This window comes from Trichosurus vulpecula, chromosome 9, assembly GCF_011100635.1.
Source record: "Trichosurus vulpecula isolate mTriVul1 chromosome 9, mTriVul1.pri, whole genome shotgun sequence".
In the NCBI taxonomy this organism is placed as follows: Eukaryota; Metazoa; Chordata; class Mammalia; order Diprotodontia; family Phalangeridae; genus Trichosurus; species Trichosurus vulpecula.
In genome coordinates this window covers 150,287,369-150,313,188 of record NC_050581.1, presented here as the reverse complement: position 1 = coordinate 150,313,188, position 25,820 = coordinate 150,287,369, and the positions used below count along the sequence as shown (strand labels likewise).

Sequence of the window (25,820 nt, the reverse complement as noted above, 5' to 3'; positions counted from 1 at the left end):
CAGGTGGGAAGGTGGGTATAAGGAACAACTTTGAAAAATGCTGGAAAATATGGATCCAGATCAAGAAATGGAGAGGCCGATGGACTTCTTGGAAGGCTGCCTGCAGTGTATCTTACTTCAAGAGGAGCATTTGTTGGAGCTGGATGTGGCGAGTACTGAATGACATTCTCAAAAAAATGAAACTAGCTGCGTCTTAACAGACAGGAAATGACTAGTTATTGATGTGTGAATCATTTCAGAATCAGCTGTCATGCGTGTGCAGTCAGACTACTGACTAATTATTAGAGCAAAGGTTAAAATCAGCACAAAGCTTTTTTTCAAAAGGATTGAGACAGGGGAAAAGATGTGGTATATGTCATCACAATGCTACCAACCTGACCTACCTGACATAAAAAAATGGGAGTTAGATAAAGGAGAAGACATTGACTAATTATCAACATATCCCACAAAAGTTTAATGAATATAAAACAACAAGGATTCTAAGAGATCCCAGAAACCTCTTCAGCCAGCAGACACTGAATCTCTCTATCAAGCAGAGAAATAGAGCAGCCAAAGCAACATCAGTTTAGAAAATTAACTCATTTGCAAAATATTACAGAGGAAGGTGGTGGAAAATTAAACAGCATCAATTCATAAAACAGGGAAGAGTGGTGAAGGGAGAATAAGTATGAAAAAAAGCTTGGCATGAGACCCAACTTAGCCAGATCATCCCAAGAACATTTATAGATGAAACTGGGAGGAGAACAATCAACAGATGAGGAAAAAAAATGAAATGGGTCTGCCAACATTTCTTTAGAAATCTATTTTCATCATCGTTGACAGTGGAACCACCACATTTGGAATCTAACACCTCAGTCCCTGATGTGTTGAATGAGGAAGTAGAATTGGCACTTGAGAAAATGAAGTCAGGAAGACCAGCTGGACCAGACCAAGTATACACAGAAGAAAGCCATGCTGGAGGAGACCCAATTTTGAAAGCATGGTGGGATTAATTTTTAAGATAAATGAAAGAGGAGAAGATACCAAACAATTGGGAAAAAATCCACAGATGGGATTCTTTTTTAAGAAGGCATTTGAGAAGACATCTGTAACTACCAACACATATGCCTACTTTCTAATTTCTGTAACATTTTTAGGAGAATGTTCTACACATATATCGAGGGAATCTTTGTTAAAAATATGAGAAGGCAACAGGCATACCTTTACAAATCATTTTCTACATCTGACCGCTTCTTCACAGTCACACAATTGACTGGAAGGTCACACAATACAAACTATCTTGTCGTCTATTGTTGATCGATGTGGGAGAATAAACAGCCTTTAGAGTTCAAGGTATCTCCAGTGCATAAGATCATACAAGATTCCTTGACAGAGAAATGCAATCTCATTTGAAGATCCTGGCCCTTTGAACGTCATTATTATTGGAGTCATAAAACAGAGAGACAAAGGCTCACCAATGATGTTTGCCACTGTAATAGAGAATCTCCCATATGGAATCATTTAATCAGCTGGCATTTATTAAGTACCTACTATGTGTCCAATGGCAGAGAGATTTTCTATGGATGATCACAGGCAGCTAGGTGGCCCATTAGACAGAGTGATGGGCCTGGAGTCAGTGCCAAGACCTGAGCTCAAATCTGACCTCAGACACTTTCTAGATGTGTAACCTTAAGCAACTCACTTGACCCTGTTTGCCTCAGTTTCCTCATCTGTAAAATGAGCTGGAGAAGGAAATGGGAAACTACTCCAGTATCTCTGCCAAGAAAATCCCAAATGGGGTCACGAAGAGTCGGACAAGACTGAAATGACTGAACAACGACAAATAGCTGATCGCAGAACCTGAAGGGAGCTTAGAGGACATCTAGCATACTTCACTTTAAATATGAGAAAACTGAGGCACAGAGGGGTTAAAGATATGGCCAAGGTGGCACAGTAGAGAGCGTTCTCTGTATGTTCCTATTTGTCTATGACATTATGCTGATGTCATACACCAAGGCTGGGAAGAACGCAGGGCCTCCTCCATGAAATCCATGGCCATCCACAGCATAACATGGTATAACAATTCAGTCAGGTAGAGTGTTGAATCTGGAGTCAGAGGGACCAGGGTGCAAATCCTAGTCTGCTACCCAAGAGACCAAGATGACTTCTAAGGTCACTAAATCTATGATCCTATAAACTGAGTAGGAAAAAAAAAGAATACTGTTTGTCCAGACTAAGGGTTGGCAAATAATGGCCTGAAGGCCAAATCCGGTCAACCACCTATTTCTGTATGGCCAGTGAACTAAAGGATAGTTTTTTAAAATAAAATAAAACTTTATTTAAAAATGGAAAAAAACATTCTCAGTTCACAGTGCTACAAAAACACCACGAGATGAGGCTCGAGTTTGGCGACCCCTGGTTTGGACTGTGTCATTTTTGTTGTTGTTGTTGGGTCATTTAAGTCATGTCTGACTTTCCATGATTCCATTTGGAGTTTTCCTGGCAAAGATACTGAAGTGATTTGCCACTTCCTTCTCCAGCTCATTTTACAGATGTGGAAACTGAGGCAAATAGGGTGAAGATGGATAGAAAGTCCTTTGATACATGTATCCTGGACCAGTGCTGAGGATGCAGAATGATCTGGGACCAGAACTGAACAGGACTAAGGAAGGAAGGAACAAAACAAGTATTTATTAAACACCTGTTTTAGAGAGCAGTGCATCAGCAGTTGTTGCTATTATAACAATAGTTTGCATTTATGTAATGCTTTAAGGCTTCTGAAATTTTGTACAGATGTTACCATATTTGATCTTCACAACAAGCTTGGGAGGTAGATGTTATTATTATCCCCCATTACAATTGAGTAAACTGAGGCAGACAGAGGTCAAGTGATTTGTCCAGGGTCACACAGCTACTAAGAGTCTAAGGCAGCGTTTGAACTAAGAAGATTCTTAAGTCAGATACTGCCTAGCCCAACTGCAATAGATAAGGGGCCTGCCTAGTAGAGGCAGGACCTAAAACCAGGTCTCTCTTGACTTCAAGTTCAAAACCCTTTGTCCCACATCAGGCTGCATCTCATACATAAAATCTACTTGTTCAAGTCCCATCTTCCCAGAAAGGGATCTCTCCTTCTCCCACTTCCTCTCCCTTCCTCTTCCTCTCTCTCCCTCTTTCTCTCCCTCCCTCTCTTCCCCCTTCCTCTTTCTTCCTCTCCCTCTCTCTCCCTCTCCTTCTCTCTTCCTCTCTCCCTCTCCCCCAAATTCCTACAATACCACTCACTGTCAGTATCCCTGATTGGGTTCTTACTATATACTATGTTGTACTGTTATTTAATTTCACATCTCAATCCTCGTAGCTGGATGTCCTTAGGGGCAGATCCTGAGCCTTCCCCTTCTCTTTGATCCCCTTCAGTCCTTGGACAAGGCCATGCACTCAAGCAATACTCAGCCACTGTGGGTGTATGGGGTGTTCAGGGAGCACCAGCACCTCTGGGGTGAGGGATTGCCAAGAACTTTTCAGGGCTGCTCATCCTGGTCATTGGTATCTACCTGGCGCCCATCTCTCACCTGTGGCTCCAAGAAGCTGTAGCATATACAGCAGCCACATCTTGGTAAAGTGTCTCTGCAGGTGGGCTAAACCCAGTCAAGGATAACCAACAAGTCTCTTAGGAGGATGTCTATCCCAAGGATGTGAAGACATCCCTCACATGGAATGGGCAGATGAGAACAACTTGTTCCAGAGGCCATGAAGACAGCTGAAGCTTGGTCAGACGTCAAAGATGCCCAGATCATAAACTGTATCCTGGTCATCCTGACTTTTGTCTTGCCACTGGACTTTGATGACGCAGGAAGAGAGAGTGAGGTTTGAGACCTTGAGAAAGTCTACCATGCTTAAATGCAATTCATAAACAAGTCAAGACATCAGCTGTGATGTCACTGGTCCTCTCTGAAAACAAGAGACCAACAAAACAACACTCTACCCCCCTGTACCTTACAGAGCAGCAGCCATCTTTAGCCAGACAGATCACCAGCCACCTCTATCTTAAGCCCTGGCCACTCTCACAACCTGAGTCATAGTTAGCATCGGATAGGAACTGATGGCTCAAAGGCTGATTAGTGGGATTAACTTCATTAGAAGCTGTGGGGGTGGGGTTGGGGAGCAGAGCAGCTGTGCCTGGGCCACAGGTTCGGGTGGACATTCGAGGCTCTGTGGAGAGACAGGCCATTTGTAAAAACCATGGGAACAGGCTTCCACGTGTGCTATTAACCGCCTCAGAAACAGTAGGTGTGGTCACTTTCCTCTCTCTCTTTTTTAGTTTTAATTGATTAAATCCAGGCTTCCTCGAGTGCTTGGGAAATGATGGCCCCGTGCCAGTTTTGAAGCTACTATCAAGAGCCAAAGGGATTCTAGTTACTAAAATGACCAGGAAAGCTTAATGCTTCCAAGAAGAAAGCCTCCCACCCCCCAATGCAGCAATTGTTTAAGGCACTCAGTGGCGGACCCCAGCCAGGGCAAAAATCACAGCCCACTCAGTTTTCTCTTCCAGCCTGTTCCTATGGCTACCATCAGACAAATGTAGAGGAAATAGATGAAAAGCATGTTGTTGTTCTCAAAAGGGAAACCGAGGCAGCTGGCAAGAAACATGCCTCACTCCATATGGAGAGAGGCAGGCAGAAGAAAGAATATGTACTCCCAGTTCTTGTGGCTTCTATGAGATGCAAAGGAAAGACTGCTCAACTCGGAATTCTAGGCCCTGAGTTCAAATCTTGGCTCTGCTACTTATCTACCCATGTGACCTAGGGCAAGACATAGAATCTCTCTGGGCTTCAGCTTCCTCATCTGTAATAGAGCAGGGAGTAGACCAGATGCTCCTTCAAGTCCCTCCCAGCTCAGAAAGCCTCCTCTGATTCAATCCCAGACTTGTTCTATGCCAGCCTTCTCTTCATCACATTCCCTCCTAAAGCTTCTCTTCTTTCCCTTCTCCCATATTCACAACCTTTAAGTGTTGGTCACCAGTTCTGACACAACTCCATTCCTGATGGCTTTTTGTGACCAATGTTCCCTTTTCTAGATATGCACTAACCTATAATTTGCTGGGCATGGAAGTTAAGCTTATAGGCACATAATCTATGGATCGTATCATATTCCCCCCTCCACTTTGTTTTGGCAATTGGACATTAGCCCTTCTCTGAGTCTTTCAGTAACTCTCCCAATCTTCCAGTCTTTCAAGGAGAACTGACAACGGTTCATCAATCACGTCTACTGATTTTCCCCAGTACCCTAGGTTCATCTAGGTCTGGAGCCTTGAACTCATCACAGGCAGCTGGGATGCCAAGTTCAGCATTCTTTCCCATGCATGACATAGAAGCCCCACTTAGCACTGTGCTTGGCACCGAGTGGGCGATTAATAAATGCCTATAAAATAAATTAATAAATTAAATAAATGATTGACTGTTTGACTCTGCTTCCACCTCCCCATATGGAATGAGGCATACTTCTTCCTGCCAGCTGCCTTGGTTTCCCCATTGGGTAGCAGCCACTGGCCAGACTTCACACTTGCCCATCTACTTAGGGGGTGTCTGATGGGAGCCATAGGAACAGACTGGAAGAGAAAACTGAATGGGTTGTGGATGAGACCTGTTGAGGTCTGCCAATAAGCACTTTAAAGCATTGCTCTTGTTGGGGTGGGAGGCTTTTTTCTTGGAAGCATTAAGCCTTCCTGGTCATCTTAATAACCAGAATCTCTTACTATCCAGAATCTATCTTTCCGCTAATCTTGAGCATTCATTCCCAATGAACCACTCTGCTCTGCTTTTTCCAGTACAAGGAGAGAGAAAACAGAAGCAGAAGAAAAGCCAAACAGTCTCACCTCCTCTTCAAATTCTTTTCTGCCATAAGCAATAGTAATCCTTTGATTTCTCTTACCCCCAGCATAGTTTAAAAACAGACACCTTTTAAAAATCATCTTTACTGATCTCCATTGGCCCCACTTCATTCTAAGTTTGTTACTTCAATCAGTCAACATTTATTAAGTGCCTACTATGTGCCAGGCACTGGGCCTAGAACAGTACTTCTCTCCCTACTCTTATAGACCAATGCCACATATTTCTGGGCCATGGCATAGAATAGAAATTTAAAAACAAATCCCCAAACCTCCAAGTCAGGGATGGAGTGCCTCTGAAGGTATTTTGTATATTCTAGGCTATGGCCTGGATCTCCTCATTGGTAGAGATCAATGCCTTGTACCTACATGACGGGCCAGGCAAAGTTGGTGAGAGAAAGGGAGATCTCTGGGCTCTTCAATCTCTTCAGCTGTTCTGTGCTCTGCAGTTACTTTAGAAGCTTTTGGCTTCCAGCTTCAAGAGAGAAGATAGAAGATGCCAACCCCACTTCAGGTTGCTGCAGGAAAAGACTTTGGGGAAGAAGCCGACGTGAGAGGAGCTGGCCGTCTCTATCATGTCCCTGGCCCCAGATTCCTACACCAGAGATTTGAGGGAACTTTCCTTTGGGTGAGATATGGGAATGTCTCTCTTGGTTGAGCTGCGTTTTCTCGCTCCCAATGGAAGAGCTCCTTCACTCTGTATTGTCTGGTACATATTCTCCCATAGCCACTTTCTCTGACTCCTATTTTGCCACCAAACTGAATAAATGGGTTTCTTGGCTAAGTGTTATGTGTCTTCATTGAGGAACTCCTATTCAGTGGGAAAGGGGTCCAGCCTTACCTATAAAGCTTGGGGTCCTGCTTCTCCCATTAATAAAGCAATGATCAGAAGTCAGATTGGAACTAATCGCATCACCTAGATTAACAATATTTAAGGGAGTAAAGGGTATATCTAGCCCAGTACTTCCTCTCTCTAAGGAGAGCAGAGTGGCCAGACGATCTGGGGTCAACTCTCTGGCTTCCCCCCTGGCAGGAATTAAAGTCTTCCATGGAGAAGGGTAGGGGAGAAGAGGCTAGAGATGTCTATTCTGCCTCCCTTCAAGCAACACAAAGACACCCTATGATACATGTGGGGGACAGCCTTTGCCAAAGAGATACACACATACATATATACACACGTACATTTCTGTGTGTGAATACATACACACGTGGCGTAGCCAGGTGGTGCTGTGGATAGAGCGTAGGGCCTAGAATCAGGAAGACCCAAGTTCAAATCTGATCTCAAACACTAGCTATATTATCCTGGGTAAGTCGTCTGATCCTGTTTGCCTCAGTTTCCTCATCTGTAAAATGAGCTGGAGAAGGAAATGGCAAATGGCAGCTACTCCAGTATCTTTGCCAAGATAACCCCAAATGGGGTCATGAAGAGTCAGACACAAGTGAAATGACCGAACGGCAACGAACTATGTACGTATGCCTATTTCATAGGAAAGAAAGTAGTTTCAGTGAAGAAAGGAAAATAGCAGTAGAGACGCTCCGAATTTCACAGAAGACAAAATCCAAAAATAGTTGCTAGCAATAAAACCTTCAGTGCAAGGAGGTGACTTTGCCATCATCGGCTTCACAGGGATTGGGTGGGACAGAACCCGTGCTTGGAATATCGCCTTGGAAGCTAGGGATCCATTAAAGGAACAGGATGTGTAAAAGTGGGGCTGGTAAAATTCCAGAGGAGTTACGCTCACATGGGGGGACCTAGGAAACCAGAGAGGCGAGCATAGTGGAAAGCATTGGGTGAGCATCAACCAAGGTAGAAACAGAAGTGGTACTGCTATTAGAATATACTATGGACAGGGGAGTGCTGGAGTCAGCCCATACTGGCTTGCAAGAGTCAATTGTTAAATGATCGTTGTGAACATTTACACCTCAAGAAATTGGCAAATACTACAACTAGGGTTTGATTTATTATTTTGTTGATTGTCTAGACTTAAGAAAGTAATAGGGGAAATATTAATAATGTAGATTAAACTGAAAAAGTATGTCAGGCATATTTTTTTAAAGAGCTGGTTGTTAAACATTTAACCACTCACCCCTGACTACAGACCTACTGGATAAAAAGAGGAAAGAGATGATACATTCAAGAAACAGATCACAAGCCCAACTCTGACATATGGAACATAAGCATGATAGAGTAATTATGGAAGATTTTAATCATCCATGCATCTATCAAAGGCAAAACAGCTAATAATTTCTTAATGATAACTTGTGCTTTCACAAAGTAGAGAAATCAACAAGGGGAAATTCTGCGCTGGACTTGATTATGACCAACGAGGAAAGTGTGGTTGCTGGAGTAGAAACAATAGGAATTTTGTGCGGAAATGACCACTCCATCATAGAATTTTTGATAGAGAAGAAGACAGCTGGTGATAATCTAACATGCATCCTAGACTTTGGAAGAACAGATTTCAAAGGGCTCAAAGAAAGGAGAGGCAGGATCCTACGGCTTGAAGCCTCAAGGGGAAGTCAGCTCAGGGTGGAGGGTTTCAAGAATTAAACTCTGAAGGCACCAAGAGAAGTGAATCTGATGAGGAAGGAAAATGTAAATTGTCTAAAGAGAGTGATGTGGCTGCATAAGGAACTCACCAACACCTTAGATTTTATGAAGACCTGTATGGAAGACAGAAGTAAGGGCAGTGGATGGAGAATGAATGCAAAATTGGGATACAATACAGTTAAGAAGCTCAGAGAAGACCCTGACCTGGGCATGAGGATCCTGGGACAGGCTGGCCACCTGCTCTTCTCACCAGCCTCACTGAGAGCCTTGAAAGAAAACACAGAGGTGAAGAAGTTTATAGCATGACGGATGTGTCCGACTTACTGTGGGGTTTGGTGTGTTCCCACACTCCGACACGTTGGAGACGCAAGTATGCAGCTGAGTGCACCAGAAACAGGACCATCGGGTGGACAGACAGCTGGTACATCTGAAAAACACATCAAAGGCAGGGCTATTTAACATATACAGTGCTCCCCCGACTGCCTCCCTACCTCCACTGGTCCCCAACACAGACCTTCCATTTTTGCTCACCCAGTCTCCTTCACTGTCTGCTAGACATGACATGTCTATAAGCATATCAGGGCCTTTGCCTGGGCTGTTCTCCTCACCTGGAATCCCATTATTCTAATAATTCAAATCTACTCAGTCTTCCCTGACCACCCCAGCCCACAGTGAGCTCTTTTTCCTCTCAGCTCCCATAGGATGGGAAGGGCCTTTCCTGCCAGAATTACCTATTGGGCACTTAGCATTTCTATCTGATATTCAATCCCATTCAATTTCGTCTAATAAGCTCCCACTGTGCTAAGCTTTGGGGGTACAAAGACAAAACCCTGAAACAGGACCTGCCCTCGAGGAGCTTACATTCTCCTGGTTACCTTTTCATGTGTTTATGCCCTGTTATTCCAACTAGACTGTGAGCTCTTGTCTTACATAACCCTTAAATAACAGGAGCTGGCATAGAATTAGGCCCATGGTAGATGCTCAAAAAATACTCAGGATCCTAGAATGTTGGAACTAGAAGATTCCACAGACCAGAGGATGTTGGAATCCATACAAGTGAATGATTCTTGGTGGGCCAACTGAATGAATATAGAATGACGCAGCTCAGAGGAAACTTGGAACACAGAATATTAGAATATAAGATACGCCATGGGGGAGGGACCTTAGAAAACAGAAGGCTGGAAAGGGAAGAGTATTTAAAACACAGAACATTAGAGGTAAAGGGATCTTAGAACATGAAACGTCAGAGGGTGAAGAGTATTTAGAACATGGAAACTTCGAGTGTGAAGGAGCCTTCAGAAACAGTGGGGGCCTTAAAGATCAGTCATCTAGGCCTATTTCCTTATTGTACAGATATGTAAACTGAGATCTATAAAAGGAAAGGGACTTTCTTAATTAAGGTCACAGAGCAAGTTAGTTGGAGAGATGGAAGAAGAGCCAGGTTTCCTGATTCCTAGTGAAGGGCTCTTCCTGCCACACCACGTTTGGTGAATTAAACCAGATTCACAAGCCCTGCTGATTCTTGCTCTTGACTTAAGGTCCAACGCTGCTACTGGACTTGTGGGATTAGCCTCATGCACAGCCTCCCTTGCCCACCCCCTCTGGATACCTCTTCAGGCATGGAGGCCAGCCCTTAGCCTGACCCACAGGTCTGGTCTTCATTTAGACCCAGAGACAGCTCCGGGGAAAGATAAACCAAGAGAATCAGATCCTAGGTCTTCCTGTTCAACCCCCTTATTTTACAGGTGAGAAAACTGAGGCTCAGAGGTAGAAGCTGACTTGACCAAGGTTACAGAAGTAGTAAGTGACACAGCCAGCATTTGAACCCAGGGCCTGTGATTCCACATTCAATGTTCTGCCCACTGTATCATCAGTGGTGCTTAATTCTCCCAAGGGATCTTGAGACAGGATAGTTGTCATGCATGTTGGGACTGTTTGAAGAACCAGGCTCAAACACCGGGGGCTGAGAGTCCCAAGGACTGAGGTTACCTGAGTCCATCCAGTCTGAATCACCTCTCTGTCCTCAACTCACACACAGCCTGCCGACCACGGCACAGGCAGGGGCCCTATGTCTGAGCACAGAACCAAAGTTGCTTTGGAAGACAGAGCACCATGTTATAGTGGGAAAAGCACTGTATTTGCAGTTGGATGACCTGGGTTCAAATCCCAGTCTTGCCCCTGACCACATATGACCTAGGATAAGACTCACTTCTGTAAACCTGTTTCCTCAAAATGAAAAGGTTGGAAGAGACAACCTTGAAGGTTCAACTCAGAAATCCTATGATATTCATTTCTAACAAGTCAGGGAGGGGAAAAAGAAATGTAGTCCCTGGTAAACACTATAACCCAGCAACTACCACTCCTGTGCCCTCCAACCCCCATTCCTTGCCTTCAAAGAACTCATATTCTATTGGTATTGGTGGTCTGTCGTTTTATGTGCTCATACCTGTCTTATCCAACTAGACTAGAGGTTCTCGACTTTTTTTGGTGAGTCACGGGCCCCTTGGGCAAGTCTGGTGGAGCTTATGGACCCTTTCCCAGAACATTATTTTTAAATACATAAAATAAAGCACATAGGATTACCATGGAAATCAGCTATATTGAAATACAGTTATCAAGCTTAAAATCAAAGTTCATAGACCCCGGGCTGAGAACCCCAGACCTATACTGAGAGCTCAGTGAGGGTAAGATTCATCTCTTGTACATTTCTGGGCTCTAGCACAGAAGGACTCAAAAATACTAAGAATCCTTGAATGTTAGAAACTTTCCTAGGTTCTTTGAGTTCTGTTCTCTTGACCCTCAGAGGACAATCTCTCTCACTCCTTGCTGGAAATTTCCACTGAGGGCCTCCATTTTCCCATCCAGTCTCGCAGTAATAACAGGCTTTGAAAACCCACTAATCTGCTTCATTTTGGACAGCTAGGCAGCCAGGGACCCAGAGTGAGAACCTGAGTACAATCAGAGACCTATAGAATCAAAGAAATCACAGGATTTGAGAGCCAGAAGGGATAGTTCTACAGATGAAGACATTAAGGACCAGAGACAGGGAGGCATTTTTGCTCAAGGTCTCATGGTGACTAAGTGAGAGGGCTGGGATTTGAACCCAAGTTTTCTCAGGGAGCACCAAATTCTTCCTCTAGATGCAGATTTCTAAGGCTCCTGGAGAGGCTGCCAAACCCCATCCTGGAGCAAGGAGTGGGTCTTTTTTGCTTGTATTTGTACCCCCAGCATTTAGTACAGAGCCTGGCACATGGTAAGCACTTAATAAATGCTTACTAACTTGCATTGATTGCCAATGTCAGGTCATATATAGGATTGCCCTTTAACACATATTTGTAGAGGCCAGATATAGTCAGGACTGGAGAGAGCCTCTGAACCCCAAACTAGCTTAGGAACTTTGAGGGGGGAACCACTTATTTTTACCTCTTTCTGAGACTCCAATGCTTCTTTAATAGAAAAAAAAACCTAGGCTAGTCTGGGAGGGTGGGCTGAGATGCCAGGGGGCTCAAGAAGTTTCTCACAGACCAACATCCTTTGTGGTTTAGGACCCGAGGGAACAAGATCCCAGATGGGCCTCCTGGAAAGCCAAAAGCTCATGTACTTTTTATGTCAGGGAAGCGTGGTACCTGGCAGCCTTCCTCCTTAGACAATCCCTAGGCCTTGGGGGCCTTTCCTGCCTCATTAATTGGAAACTTTTCTCCAGCTGCCCTTCCCCAAACACAAGTCACCCAGTTGCAGGGGGGATGTTGATTAGGTCCTGAGCTACCACTTAATTCACATTTTGGAAAATGACCGGGTTAGACCGAGCTATATGAGGAATGGCTGAGAGATCTGGGGATGGTGAGCCTAGAAATAAGAATAGAAATAGAGCCTAGAAATAAGAACATTTATACGGTGCTCTGTTTATGAGAATTTCTCTACATTATCTTATTTGGTCCTCACAACAATCCTAGGAGGTAGATGCTGTTATTATCATCCCATTTTACAGAGGAGGAAACTGAGGCTTGGAGAAGTTAAATGACTTATCCAGGGTCATACAGCTCATAAGTAGATGGGTCAAGATTTGAACTCTAAGGCCTATGCTCCAGCCACTGTGTCTCTGGCTGCCTAGAAAAAAGACTTGCTTAACTATGCTTATTTCTATTTTTTTTTTGCAGGGGGGAAGGCAGGGCAATAAGTGACTTGCCCAAGGTCACACAGTTACTAAGTGTGTCAAGTGTCTGAGTCTGGATTTGAACTCAGGTCCTCCTGACTCCAGGGCCCATGCTCTACTCACTGCACCACCTAGCTGCCCCTATCCTTAATTCTTATAAGAGAAGGCTAGGGGGTATGGTAGGTAGAGTGCTGGGACTGGAGTCATGAAGACTCATCTTCCTCAATTCAAATCTGGCCTCAGATACTTACTAGCTGTGGACCTCGGGCAAGTCACTTACCCTATGTGCCTCAGTTTCCAAATCTGTAAAATGAGCTGAAGAAGAAAATGGCAAACCACTCCAGCATCTTTGCCAAGAAAACCCCAAATGGGGTCACAGAGAATCAGACAGGACTGAAACAAATGAACAAAGAGGTACAGGGCCTAGAGAGCTGGTGCTGGAGTCAGGAAGACCCAAGTTCAAATCCTGTATCAGATATTTACTGTGTGGTCCTTGGCAAATCACTTAACTTTTCTGTCTGCTTCCTCATTTGTACGATGAGGGGGTTGGACTCAAGGGTCCCTTCTAGCTCTAAATCTATGATCCTGTAGGAAGTCAGGGGAGGGGAGGAGAGGAGAGCATGATAGTAATGCCTTCTTTCCCCACCAAAAAAAAGAAGAAAAGAAAGAAAAATTGATTAAATACAACAGAAAGGAGCAAGAGAGAGTTAGGAAGGGGACACAGACAAGCGGGGCCGTTTCGTTACTCTTGCATTGAGGTTAATATACACCTACAAACTATATGTAACAAGGTCACAGTTTCATACAATCCTTCCTTCTGCTCTCTGTATATTGAAAGGTTCATGTTTGGTTAAGTTCGTAATAAAAAGGGATAATTAAAGAAAAGAAATTTTGAAGGAATTAAAGAACTTAAAGAAAAGAACTGAACATAAAGAAAAGTTAAAGAATTTAAAGAAAAGAAAATGTAAAGGAAATGACTTAAGAAAACTTAAAGAAAAATGTAATTTAAAGAGAAGAAAATTTAAAAAAAATTTAAAGAAAAGAATTTAATTTAAAGGAAAAGGAAATTTAAAGAAAAGAAAAGATAGGAGAGCTATGAATACTGTCTTCTAATACTTGAGGTATAATATGAATGAAGACAGAGACATTTTTTGTGAATCTCTAAGGGCCAGAACTGGGACCTATGGGGGTAGGTAGTTAGGAGAAAAAGATTCTGAAGTGTGATGCGGTGGAAAGAGAGCAGCTTCTTGATGCTGAGGGCCTCGTTTCGAATCCCAAATCTGACCATCACTACCTGTGTGGCCTCGGTGGGCCAGAGTATCGTCATCAGTAGAATGCAGGCACAGGCTTGGATGACCTCTACTCTCCCTTCCAGTTCTCGATCCCTTATGATCCTAGGCTTTTTCTAATAGTTGGACATGGCCAATCATGGGACAGGCTACCTTGGGAAACAGGGAGCTTAGAGATTCCTGGACTGTTCAGCGTAGGAAGGGGCCTATGAGATTATATGGTGTAACCGGTGGTGGGCTTCAGTCAGTTCGCACTGGTTCAGTAGAACCGGTACCTAATTTTAGGTTGAGTTCTGCCAACTGGTTGTTAGCGGGGGTGGGGCCTCAGCTCGGTTCCATGGATAACTGGTTGTTAATTCATTTGAATCCCACCACTGAGTGTAACCTTTTCGTTTTATAGAGAGGGAAACAGAAAAAAGGAGAGGATGGGGCACTTACTTAGAGTCACTCAGCTAGAGAGAAGCAGATTTGGGACAGGACCCGCCATCCCCAGAATTCTAACCCAACACCACTGCTGCAGGCATTCGAATGACATTGACAGCACCTTTCCAGGAAGGCTGATTTTCCCCTCAGACTCCAAGATTCTGATTCTATGATTTTCTCCAGGGCCAAAACTGAGATCATCCTAGTATCTGATCATAATTTAATTCTATTAATTCAGCAAGTATTTAGTTAAGCCCCTGCTATAACACAGGCACGCACGCATACAGCAGGCTCTGTGCCCAGTGCTGGAGCTACAAAGTTAACAAGTAAACAGTTCTTGTCCTCAGGGAGCTTATATTCTACTTGGGACCTGTGTGACTGTGATATACTGTAGGCACAGATAAGTAAATTTGGATAAAAGCAAAGTAACCTAGGTCTCCTGGCCCAATCCTAGTCCTAGACTTAAGATGATCTATTCCAATGTTTTAAGTTTACAAATGAAGAAACTGGGCGTCACAGTGGATAGAGCACTCAGGAAGAGCTGGGTTCAAATCTGGTCTGAGACTAGCTGCGTGACCTTGGGCAAGTCACTTAACTTCTGTTTGCCTCAGTTTTTTAAACCGTGAAACGGGGATAATAGTACCTACCTGTCAGGGTTGTCATAAGATAAAATCTGATTATATTCGTAAAGTGCTTAACACAGCACCTTATACATATGAGACACTATATAAATGTTAGCTATTATTAATTATTATCCACTTAATGCTAACAGGGCTCAAACAAATTATGACAAGTCCCTTTAACAAGTTCAATACTTAACACCCATCACTGATTATTAGGTTGGGTCCTTTTCTTCCCTTAGTCCCATCCCCCATCCCCATGGGGGGCGGTCACTCACGCTGTATGAGGATAGACACGTCCAGTGCGGGTACAGTCATAGATGGTGAAATTGGCCCAGACGATGTTTCTGCCATTGACCTGCACAGCTGTCTGGACGGTCACATGATCTAGAATGGAGTGGGAGAAGAGAGAGGAAGAGAAAGATGTTCGTAAAGAATGAGGAGGATTTGATTTCGGCTTATTCCTCTCTTTGGGGATAGGACTATGCCTCAGTCTCCCCCAGGAACAGCCCCCTAGGTGTAGGCATGAAGCATCTCTCTGGCTCCAAAACCTCTCTCCCATGACCTGAAATTCCACTATTCAAGCTTCAGTCATAATAATATTAGCTCCTTTTTTTTCAACCAAGAAGCATTTAGTAAGCCCCTACTGTGTGCCAGACACTGTGCTAAAAAGAAGGGGATATAAAGAAAGGTAAAAACAGTTCCTGCCCTCAAGGACCTCACAGTCTAATGGGAGAGACAACATGTATGTATCCAGGTACATACAAGATACGTAGGAAGATAGCCTCAGAGAGAAGGGCACCAGCAGCAGGGGGGAGGGGGAAAGTCCCGCAAAAGGTGGGGTTTGAGCCAAATATTGAAGCAAGCCAGGGACTCTGGAAGGGGAAGGTGAGTCAGCAAAGCATTCTTGGCATGGCGACCTCCAGAGCAAAGGGCAAAAGATGATGAAGGGAGGGTAGCATGCAAGGAAGTTTAAGCAGCCCAGTGTGGCCAGACCAGCGGCTCTGAGGAGGGGAGTAACAAAAGAGAAGGCTGGCTAGATGAGGAGGGGCCAAGTTATGAAGAGCTGTAAGTGTCAAATAGATGAATTAAAATAGGATCCTGTAAGTCAGAGGGGCCCTCCAACTTCTCCTGAGTGCCAGATTAAAATGTAATTTGGAAACGTTCAACAAAATCAAGAAAGATACGCTACAATATAGGTAATGTTCATCTGTGGTCTCTGAGTCAATATACAGCCTGATTTGACACGACTGTTGTGGATAACAGGGAGCCGTTGAAATTTATTGAATAGTGAGGATGACCCAATCAAACCTACATTTTAGAAAAAAATCATTCTGGCATCCCTGCGGAAGAGGACTGAAGAATATGTGCCGATGGCACAGACTTTCAAATTGTTCTCCTTCTCAGAGCCCTCTCAAGTAGGTGATGTGAGAATTTTTAGGACCATTTTAAAGATGGGGACAATCTGAGGTTCCAAAAGGCTGGGATTTGTCCAAATTTGCATGGCTAGTAAGTTTTGGAGTATTAGTTATTAAGCATCCGTTATGTGCCTGGGGCTAGTCATCCAGGATAAAAAGTCAAAAGGAAACAGGTCCCGCCCGCCTGGAGCTTACATTGTGGGGCCACAAGTTGAACAGAGATAAATAAATACAAAATAACCCAGATTTCCTGCCTCCAGATACACTCTTTCCACTACATCAGCTACTGTAAGGGACATTAGAGGTCATTCAAGCCAACGTTCTCATTTTACTGACGAGGAAATTGGAGTTGAAAGAATTTAAATAGCCCTTCCAAAGGTCAACAGGACAGTGAGTAGCAAAGCCTTTTGGGTTAAGTCAAGAAGTCAAGAGCTCCTGGTTAAAATAGGAATCTTCCTAGGCATTGAGCCTTTAACATTCACTCAACCTTTGGAGTAAATTTAGTTTGGGGAGAGTAACAGGGAGAGAGGAGAGAAAGTTCTGGCATATTGGGCATTGCCAAGGGACAGCAGGCTAAAATGACGGGCCTGTTCAGCCAGGGAGAGTAGAGTGACAGGAGGTAGGGAAGCCCCAGAGAAAAGGAGTCTAGGAAGGCCAGAGACAATTATTTATCCAACTTGGGTATCTTTGGGAATCCCCCAGGAGCCCAGTTCACCCGACCTCCAAACAAAGTAGCTAGTTAGGAACAGCACCAGACTAGGTGTTAGAAAACTTGGCTTATGATGCACTGTGTGATTTCTAGAGTTTTCCTTAACTTCTCTGAGCCATAGACATGGAGGCTGTAATCTCCCAACTCCTTATTACTTCTCAGAGACGTTGGGAAGATAAATGAGGTCAGGCCTGGAAAAAAAAATGAGCTTCTCAGAAGAAGAGGCTTTATCACCACGGGAAGATAATTACTGTTCTCATAAGCACTCTTCAGTATTATTTGTTCACCATACAACCACAGAAGCCAAGGCCCCCAATTTCCCTCTGTGAAATGCTGCCCTGCATTGGGGGAGAAAGTGAGAAGGGTTTGCTTCTTGCATCTCTTTAGATTCACTGGCAAAAACAAAAACAAGATGTGCACCACCCACCTGGTCACACGCAAACCCAAACATACACAAGCATACTCACATACACATATACAGAGAGATCCCAAAATACGCTCACACACAAACAGACACACCCCAATACACAGAGAGACACACACATATAGTAACAAAGGTGGAATGGGGTTGGGAAAGAAACTCCAGAAAGTCCAATCTGTCATTCTGGGCCAGAGAAACTGGAGGCCCACTATTCACAAGGGCTTAATGGGTCCCCCCAGCAACCAGAGCTAGATTGTAAATGTTGCCTGGCAACTCTGAGCTGGATTCAGCTTGTGGGCATGATGCACATTGCATCCCCTTGGTGCCTGGGGCCCTGAGACTGGGTGGAGCTGAACAGAACTGGGCACTCTCTTCAAGATGCTAAGGGGTTGAGATCCCTGGCTCCTTGCCCCCAGGTAGGGCCCCACAGGCTGACCCTGATACATAGGGCAATAGGAAACTCCTCATTTGTTCTACTGTCTGGCTGACACAACTTACTGCTTCAGCCCTTCTCTGATTATTTAAAGTGTGTTAGTCTGGTCGCCCCCAGCGACAGCTTGGGTTCCCTGAGGACAGGGCCCGTGGGTGCTTAACTCAATTCAATGATGTCTGCTAATATGTGATTGTGCATTTTGCAGGGGGAGATGCAAAGATTAGTTAGTTAAGACTTCGTTCCTGCCCTCATGAAGTTTACAGTCTAGTTGAGGCTAACATGCACACACTGAACACTGGTAACTAATGTCATGTAGTAAGTGCAAAACAGAGAGATACAAAATAGAATATTTGGTAAGGTCTGATGGGGAAGGTCATTAACTGGAGAAGGGGCTGCAGGCCAGGTGAGCTTCCTCAATGCATGTTGGATAGTTAACAGGTGGGTAGCAATCTCACAGGTGAAGATGGGGAGAGACCATTCCAACAGAGGGAAAAGATGGAAAAAAGTGGAGCGGGGGAAGGAGTGAAAGATTTATTCAGGGTGGACAGGGCAGAGTAGTTTACAGCTCAAGAAGAACAAGCATTTATTAAGTGCCTACTGTATGCCAGGCACTTTGCTAAGTGCTGGTTACACAAAGAAAGGCAGAGAGAGTACCTGGCCTTGAGGAGCTCACATTCTAATGGAGGAGACAACATGAAACTAAGAACATACAAGATACATACAGGGTAGCTGGAAGGTAATCTCATAAGGGAAGACACTAGCAGTTAGGGAGTCTGGGAAACAGAGGCCTCCTACAGAAAGTGGGATTTGAGCTGAGTCTTGGAGGAAGCTAAGAGGCAGAACTGATGGGGGGGGGGGGAATCCCCAGGCATGAGGGCCATGCAAAGGCAGGAAGATGGCAGAGGGAGTGGCATGTGGGAAGAACAGCATGTAGTATGGCAGGATCATAGAATAGGAGAGAGTAATAAAGTTTATAAGGTTGGAAAGGTGGGGTGATGCCGTATTGTGGAGGGCCTCAGATGGCAGGAAAAGGAATCTGGGCTTTCCTCGGTCGGCACGGAGAAGCCACTGAAGGACCTAGATCTGATTGCTTACCATCTCAGGCAGCGGGGAGGGGAGGGAGGGAAGGATAAAATTTGGAACTTAAAACTTAACTTCAAACTTTTAAAAATGTTAAAACTGTTTTAATATGTAATTGGGGAAAATATGTGTGTATATATATACACATACACACACACACGTTGTTGTCCTTCCCAAAATAACATCACTATACTAGAGTCAAGTTACAAGTGTGTCCAACTGGCTGATCAAACCAATATGAGCTCGAAAGGCTCTAGCACAGGTCGGGCATGAATAGTCCATGTGAACACTTGGGGTAGATTCTCTAAATCTGCACATCTCATGTTTCTTTTGAGCTACTTCAATTCTGCTGTGCTCTGTGAGCACAGCACCTTCTCTGATGAGGGCATGCCACGCTGGGTAGTCTTGTGCCAGTGTCTCCCATGTCATACAATCAGTTCCAAAGTTCTTTAAGAGACAGTGTCCTTGTATCATTTTTTCTGACATCCATGTGAACACTCGCCCTGTGTGAGTTCTACATAAAATAGTCTTTCTGGCAAGTATATGTTTGGCATTCTTTCTCTCTCTCTGTTTATATATGTGTGCGCATGTATGTATATGTACATATGTATGCACACATATACACATATGTACATGTGCATGTACACATACACACATATAAAATTGAAGATATTGGAGCAATTGGAACAATATGACTAGATACGTACATGATTATTCTTACGAAGGATGAGTTAGAAGAGCGGAGGGAAGGGAAGAAGTGAAAAGATCTAGAGTGATGGCAGCAAAAACAAACAAGAAAATAGTGATGAAAGATGTTGAAGAAGCTAAATGGATAGGATTTAGTAACTTAATCAACCAATTAACATTTATTAAGCACCTACTGCATACCGAACACTTTGCTAAGCATGGGGGATACAAAAAGAGGCAAAAGACAGTCCCTGCCCTCAAGGAGCTCATGATTTAACGAGGGAGACAACACATAAATAATTATGTACAAACATTGCTTAGGACAGTACCTGGCACAGAGTATGCACTTAAAAAAATTTGATTGATAAAACTATATACAAGATAAATAGGAAGTAATTAAAAGAGGGAAGGCTCTAGAATTTAGAGGGGATGGGGAAGAGATTTTAGTTGAGACTTAAGGGAAGCTAGGGACATAAGTGACATAAGAGGTGAGAGAGAAGGAAAAGTCAATAATAAGACAGGGTGAATGGTGGTACAATGGACCGAAATAGTGAAGTCGGAAGAAGAATTCAGTGTAAGGGGGGAAATCATACCCTAGAGCTCTGGGCTCTGGATTCTAGTCCAGCTCACTCCTCATCCCCCAATTAGTTACACGAGTTCCTGTAAATCCCCTCAGCTTCCTGGGCCCCTGCTGTCTCATATGTAAAATAACGATATTAATGTCCAGTGGAATGGCTTTATTGGACTGCGTAAAGACCAAATAACAGATGAGAAACTCTGAGGCATTATACATACATAAAGTATTAAGGGAGCTTATACATGATTATAGTAAGGTCTTTAGTACTGTGCCCCAGGGATCTGTCTGTGGCCACATACCATTTAACATTTTTATCAATGACCTGGAGAAAGATAGCATGCTTATTAAATCTGAGGATTTACAAAGTTGGGATGATAACTGACGGATTAGAATGACAGTGAAGACCAAAAAAAAAAAAAGATCTTGACAGGCCAAATCTACTAAAAATTTAATAGGATAAATTTTTAATCAAAGTCGTATTCTTGGATTTAAAAAATAAATTTACAAGTGCAAGATGGAGGAGGAATGGCTAGATGGCAAAAAATATCTGAGGGGTTTAGTGAACTGCAAACTCAGTATGAGTCAACAGTATGATAACAGTATTCAAGAAAGAAAATCCCGGCTTGGGCTGCATTAGGAAGTAGAAGAAGGGCAGGTAATAATAATCCCACTGTAATCTGCCCTGGTCAGACTGCCTCTTAATTACCGTGTTCAGTTCCGGGCATCATATTTTAGGAATTACATTGACAAGCCGGTGAATGTCCAAATGGGAGCAACGAGGCTGGCAAAGAGCCGTGACACCTTGCCTCATGAGATCAGAGGTGAGAATTGGAGATATTTGGGAGGGTCCAGGGAGGGGAGGAATCTGATCACTGTTTGCAAGTCTCTGAAGTACTGCTGCCATGTGCAAGAGCGCTTAGACTTTTCTGTTTAATCACAGAACACAGAACAGAGAAGTTCAGGCTGTCCCAAAGTGAAACGGGCTACTTCGGGAGGTAGTAAGCTTTATATCGCTGGAGGTATTTAAGCAAAGGTCTTATTACCATTTGCCAGATGCATCGTAGATGGGATTCTTGGTCAAACACAGGTTGGACTAGAAGGCCTCTGAGGCCCCTTTCAACTCTGAGATCCTGTAATTATATCTCCCAAAGCACTTAGCTCAATAACCATTTTCTGTTTTTCATATTTTCTAATTGTTCCCTATTGTCACTTTTGAATAACTTATCATTTGTTGTTGTTCAGTCGTGTCTGACTCTCCATGACCCCATTTGGGGCTTTCTTGGCAAAGATATTGGTGTGGTTTGCCATTTCCCTCTCTAGTTCCTTTTACTGATAAAGAAACTGAGGCAAACATGGTGAAGAGACTTACCCAGGGTCACACAGCTAGTGTCAGAGGCCAGATCTGAACTTAGGAAGATGAAGCTTCCTGACACCAGGCCTGGCACTCTAACCACTGTGCCACCTAGCTGCCCTTAACTTATAATAGGGCAGCTCAAAGGCTTTTTTTCTGGTTACTAATATATAATAAAAAGGCAGAAATTTGAGGTGGACTACAAAAGCCTGCTTGAGGGAGCATGGTGAATGGATTAGGCTTAGAAAACTGAGGTCCAAACCCCATCTATAACTAAAGAGCTAAGACCTTGACCTTATCAAGGAGAGGCTTTCCAGTCATTACATTTTAAGAGGACTGGAGCCAAGATGGCCTGCAGGCAACTTGAAAAGATGAATCCCAGAAGCTCAGCAGCTCTGAGACCATCAGAGACATGCAACCATTAACCAGCAGAACACTCTCCAGCACCGTCCACCAAGTAAGACGAACAGAGAATAATACCTGGCAGAGACAACACACCATATGAGAACAACAGAAGTAACATGACAACACCACTAGCAGACACCGGGGGCATCTAAAGTGGAAATTGTCCCTCCACATGTGTTCCCTATGTGGGAGCCCTTCTACACTTGTTCCCAAAGTGTATCTACTCTTCCCACTGCTGGTATCTATTTGCGAGATAATTATGGGAGGAAAATGTTTTATTGCCATTTTCCTTACTATAATGTTAATTAAATGCCTTTGCTTTAAACCAATTACATTTTATATTTGACTAGTGGAAGGTTCCATGTGCAAGACAGAAGTAGCCCAAATACTAACTTATGAGCTCTTGGAGGTTTAGGACCCATCTTCTTTCATCTATGAGGTAGTTAGGTGGCATATTAGATAGAGCGCTGGGCCTGGAGTCAGGAATAGCTGAATTCAAATCTGGCTTTAGACACTTCCTAGCTGTGTGACCCTGGGCAAGTCACTTAGCCTCTGTTCAATTAAAATTTCCTTAACAGATAAAAGGGGATAATAATATTTGCAGGGTTGTTGTGAGGAGCAAATGAGATATTTCTAAATCACTTAGCACAGTGTCTGGCCCATAGTAAGTGCTATGTAAATGCTAGCTGTTATGGTTATTGTTGTGGTGGTTGTGATTATCTCGCCCATCATGCCTTGCCTGTGCTAGGCACGTAGGAAGCAACCAATAAAGATCTAACTGGTTGATTGCTACTCCAGCTCTTACCTTGGTCTGGTGGAAATTCAGGGTACTTGTTCCTAGGAAGGAAGTTGCAGTAAGCTATCTGGTGGCTGAAGTCTGAGCCGGGGACCCTGGCCACGGTGTGGACGCCATTCCCATAGTCACAGGCCATCTCCATCCCACTCAAACTGGGCATGTTGCCGCTGATCTGGATGATCATACCCTGAAATACACGTGGCCAACAGGTGAGTAGTGACCTCCTCCCTCCCCTTGCCCAGCTTTCCAGTCTACTGCACCCCCTTCTCTGGATGGGGGCTCCTGAGACAAACTCTGGGGAACTGGGGACATCAGATGGATGAGGAGAGGGTGGCTTGATAGGGGAAAAGGTGAAATATTTTTCTCCTTACTTTAATTATTCCCAGTCAGTTAATAAACATTTATTAAATGCCTATGATGTGCGGAACAATGTGCTAAACGCTGGGAATAGAAAGAGAAGTAAAAGATAGTGCCTGCTCCCAAGGAGCTCCCAACAGTGGGCCTGTCCCATTCCCACCAAGTCCACTGCTAGGAGAGAAATCCATGACTCCAAGGTCATCACCTCCTAATTCACTCCTCTAAAGCACAAACGCACCTGCCCTCTTTGAGCCTCAGACAGTCAGCGGGAGACAGACTCTGGCACAGTCAATATGGATTCAAAAGGCCTAGATTCTAGTCCTGGCCCCCTCCCCACCTTTAGCTGTGACCTTGGATGTATCATTTCATTCTCCTCTGTAAAGCATAGATAATAAAACATGTCCTCCCCACCTCACGGGACTGAACCTCTGTGTGCCACACGGCTCCATATGGAGTTGGGGTCCAAATAAGGCAGGGATGTTGGCAACCCCCATCTGAGGCTAAAAGGATTCATCCTTCTGAATTACAAAAAGGGACCTCTACAAAACCATCGAGTTTGCAATGCAGCCCCAAAGAGGGCATTAGAATATGGCTCTGGGTACTCTGAGCAGTAACAAAAGTGTCTTCACTTTCAAGGGACTAGCCTGGGTTCAAGTACCAGGTAGAGGATTGGACAGAATGGCCGCTAAGGTGCCTCCCGACTCCAAAATCCTAGGACACACAACGTACATAGCAGACTTGGAATCAGCATAGACCTGGGGTCAGATGCCGCCACCAACATTTACTAGCTCCGTGACCGTGGGTAAGTCCCTGCCCTTCTTAGTCAGTCAGTACACACTTAAGTGCCTACTATGTGCCGAGCACTAAGAGGATAACAAAGAGAAAACTACCCACGTCACAAGATGTCACAAACAAAGCTCTCTGTAAAACTTACAGCCACGTCTAAGTAAGCATGAGTTATTATGACTGCTGGCCCGTAAGCAATGCATCCAGCCCAGAATCACAGGCTAATTTAGTCTGTTTCAACACTAGCGTGATTTCCCACTCTCGTGAGGAGGGGGGAGTGACCCTCAACTCAGAGGCAGCCCAACCCCTTGGGGGTGGGGCTAAGCCAGCAGACTGGGGTTAAGCAGACCCAGTTCAAAGGACCAGAGATTCGAGGGCAGTGCGCCAAACCAGCTATTAGCAATAACTCCATTAGCCTTGAAGCTCCATATGCCTTTGTGGACAGTCTTCATCAATCGCTATGGCCAAATATATTTATCAGCTATGGGCCAACCTCCAGGTGAGCCTTTCTTCTTGTAGCAAGGTTGGTTCTTGGTCACAGACACGGACCCACAGGATCCCAGATTTAGAGCTGCGAGGGACCTCTGATGTGGAGCCCAATCTCCTCATTTTACAGGTGAAGAAACTGAGGCCCGGAGTATCTGAGCCAGGATCTGAACCCAGGTTTTCCAGGCCTAGAACTCTATCTACTACACCAAATCACCGTTCTCCATTGCTAGGCCATTTGGTTTTGGAAGGGATCATGAGCAGTCCTCCTCAGGACCACACCCAAAGCTGTTTCAGTCTGATGGTCCCCAGGAAAGCCTAGGATCTCTTAGACTCTCTTTTCAGAGTTTGGGTTTCTCTCCATGGCACAAGGAGGCCACATATAGTTACGGCAGATGAGACCTCTAGGCCAATGGCCTTCATTTACAGAAGAGAAACCCCAGAGCCAAAACAACTCTGGTGTCAGGAAGAAAGTACGTGTGACTTTGGGGCTCCTGCCACTGGACAAGGTAGGTCCTCTGCCTGAGGCATGGAGCTGGGCTAGGGTGGGGGGGGGCGTGCTGAAACCGCTTGATTATCAAGAGTTCCCAGCCTGGTATCACGTTCAAAAAAAATGTTCTCATTCTGTTCGCTTTTGACAGTAATCACTTAAATACTCACTAGGCCCTGCCTATCTGGTACAGACAGCAAGGCTGCAGAGAATGGCTGCTGAGGGGAGGGGAGCTTTTCAGCAAGAGCCGAAGAACTGTCCCTTTCTCACTGGGGGAGAGCGAGAAAAGTATCACCCGGCAGCAGCTTTGGGAGAATCATCTGTTCGTTTGAATGCAAAATAGCAGGTTGGCATTTGGCGGTTTTGCAAATATTGACTCCTACATTTCTGGGCTCCCAAAAAAGAAGAGAAAGGAAAAAAACTGCCTGGAATGCTAGGACTTTGGAGGCGGGTTGTCCGTCGTCCCTGGTCCTCCCCCATCAGCCTGGTGGTGGTCTGGGTAAGTGCCCGCCCGCCCCTCCCTGCTTTGGGCAGGTTTCAGCTAGAGAAAGGTCGTTTCTTGGGCACCAAGCCAGACCCTTAGCACGGTCCAAGCCAAACCACCAAGGCTCCCAGAGGCAACCGGGGCTCAAGGGGTCATTACTCTAAGTCACAGAAAAGCAGCGTGGGAGACACCGAGCTGGCCATGGGCTGGGCCCAATTCCCATGGTCAGGGGTAAGCAACCATGAGGCTCTGCTCCCATGTCAAAAATGGTTGTTTTTCTCTATACACACACACATATGTATGTGTATAGAGATATACACACATACATATACACATATATACACATATGTGTGTATATCTGTGTGCATGTATATATGTATGTAGGTATGTATGTGTGTATATACACGTGTGTGCAATAACAGAAAGAGTCTTGGATTAGGAGTC

The 25,820-nt window shown here is 44.4% G+C and overlaps 1 protein-coding gene across 1 annotated transcript in view; it reads right to left on the bottom strand.

The window, feature by feature from the left end:
• PLXND1 (plexin D1) overlaps positions 1 to 25,820 on the bottom strand; it is a 205,177-nt gene that overhangs the window by 114,245 nt on the left and 65,112 nt on the right. Inside the window, exons 6-8 of the mRNA XM_036737796.1 lie at positions 22,783 to 22,960; positions 15,175 to 15,283; positions 8,736 to 8,838 (exon numbers count right to left, since the gene is read on the bottom strand). Coding sequence (XP_036593691.1) covers positions 8,736 to 8,838; positions 15,175 to 15,283; positions 22,783 to 22,960 — 390 coding nt within the window. The remainder of the gene's footprint in view (positions 1 to 8,735; positions 8,839 to 15,174; positions 15,284 to 22,782; positions 22,961 to 25,820) is intronic.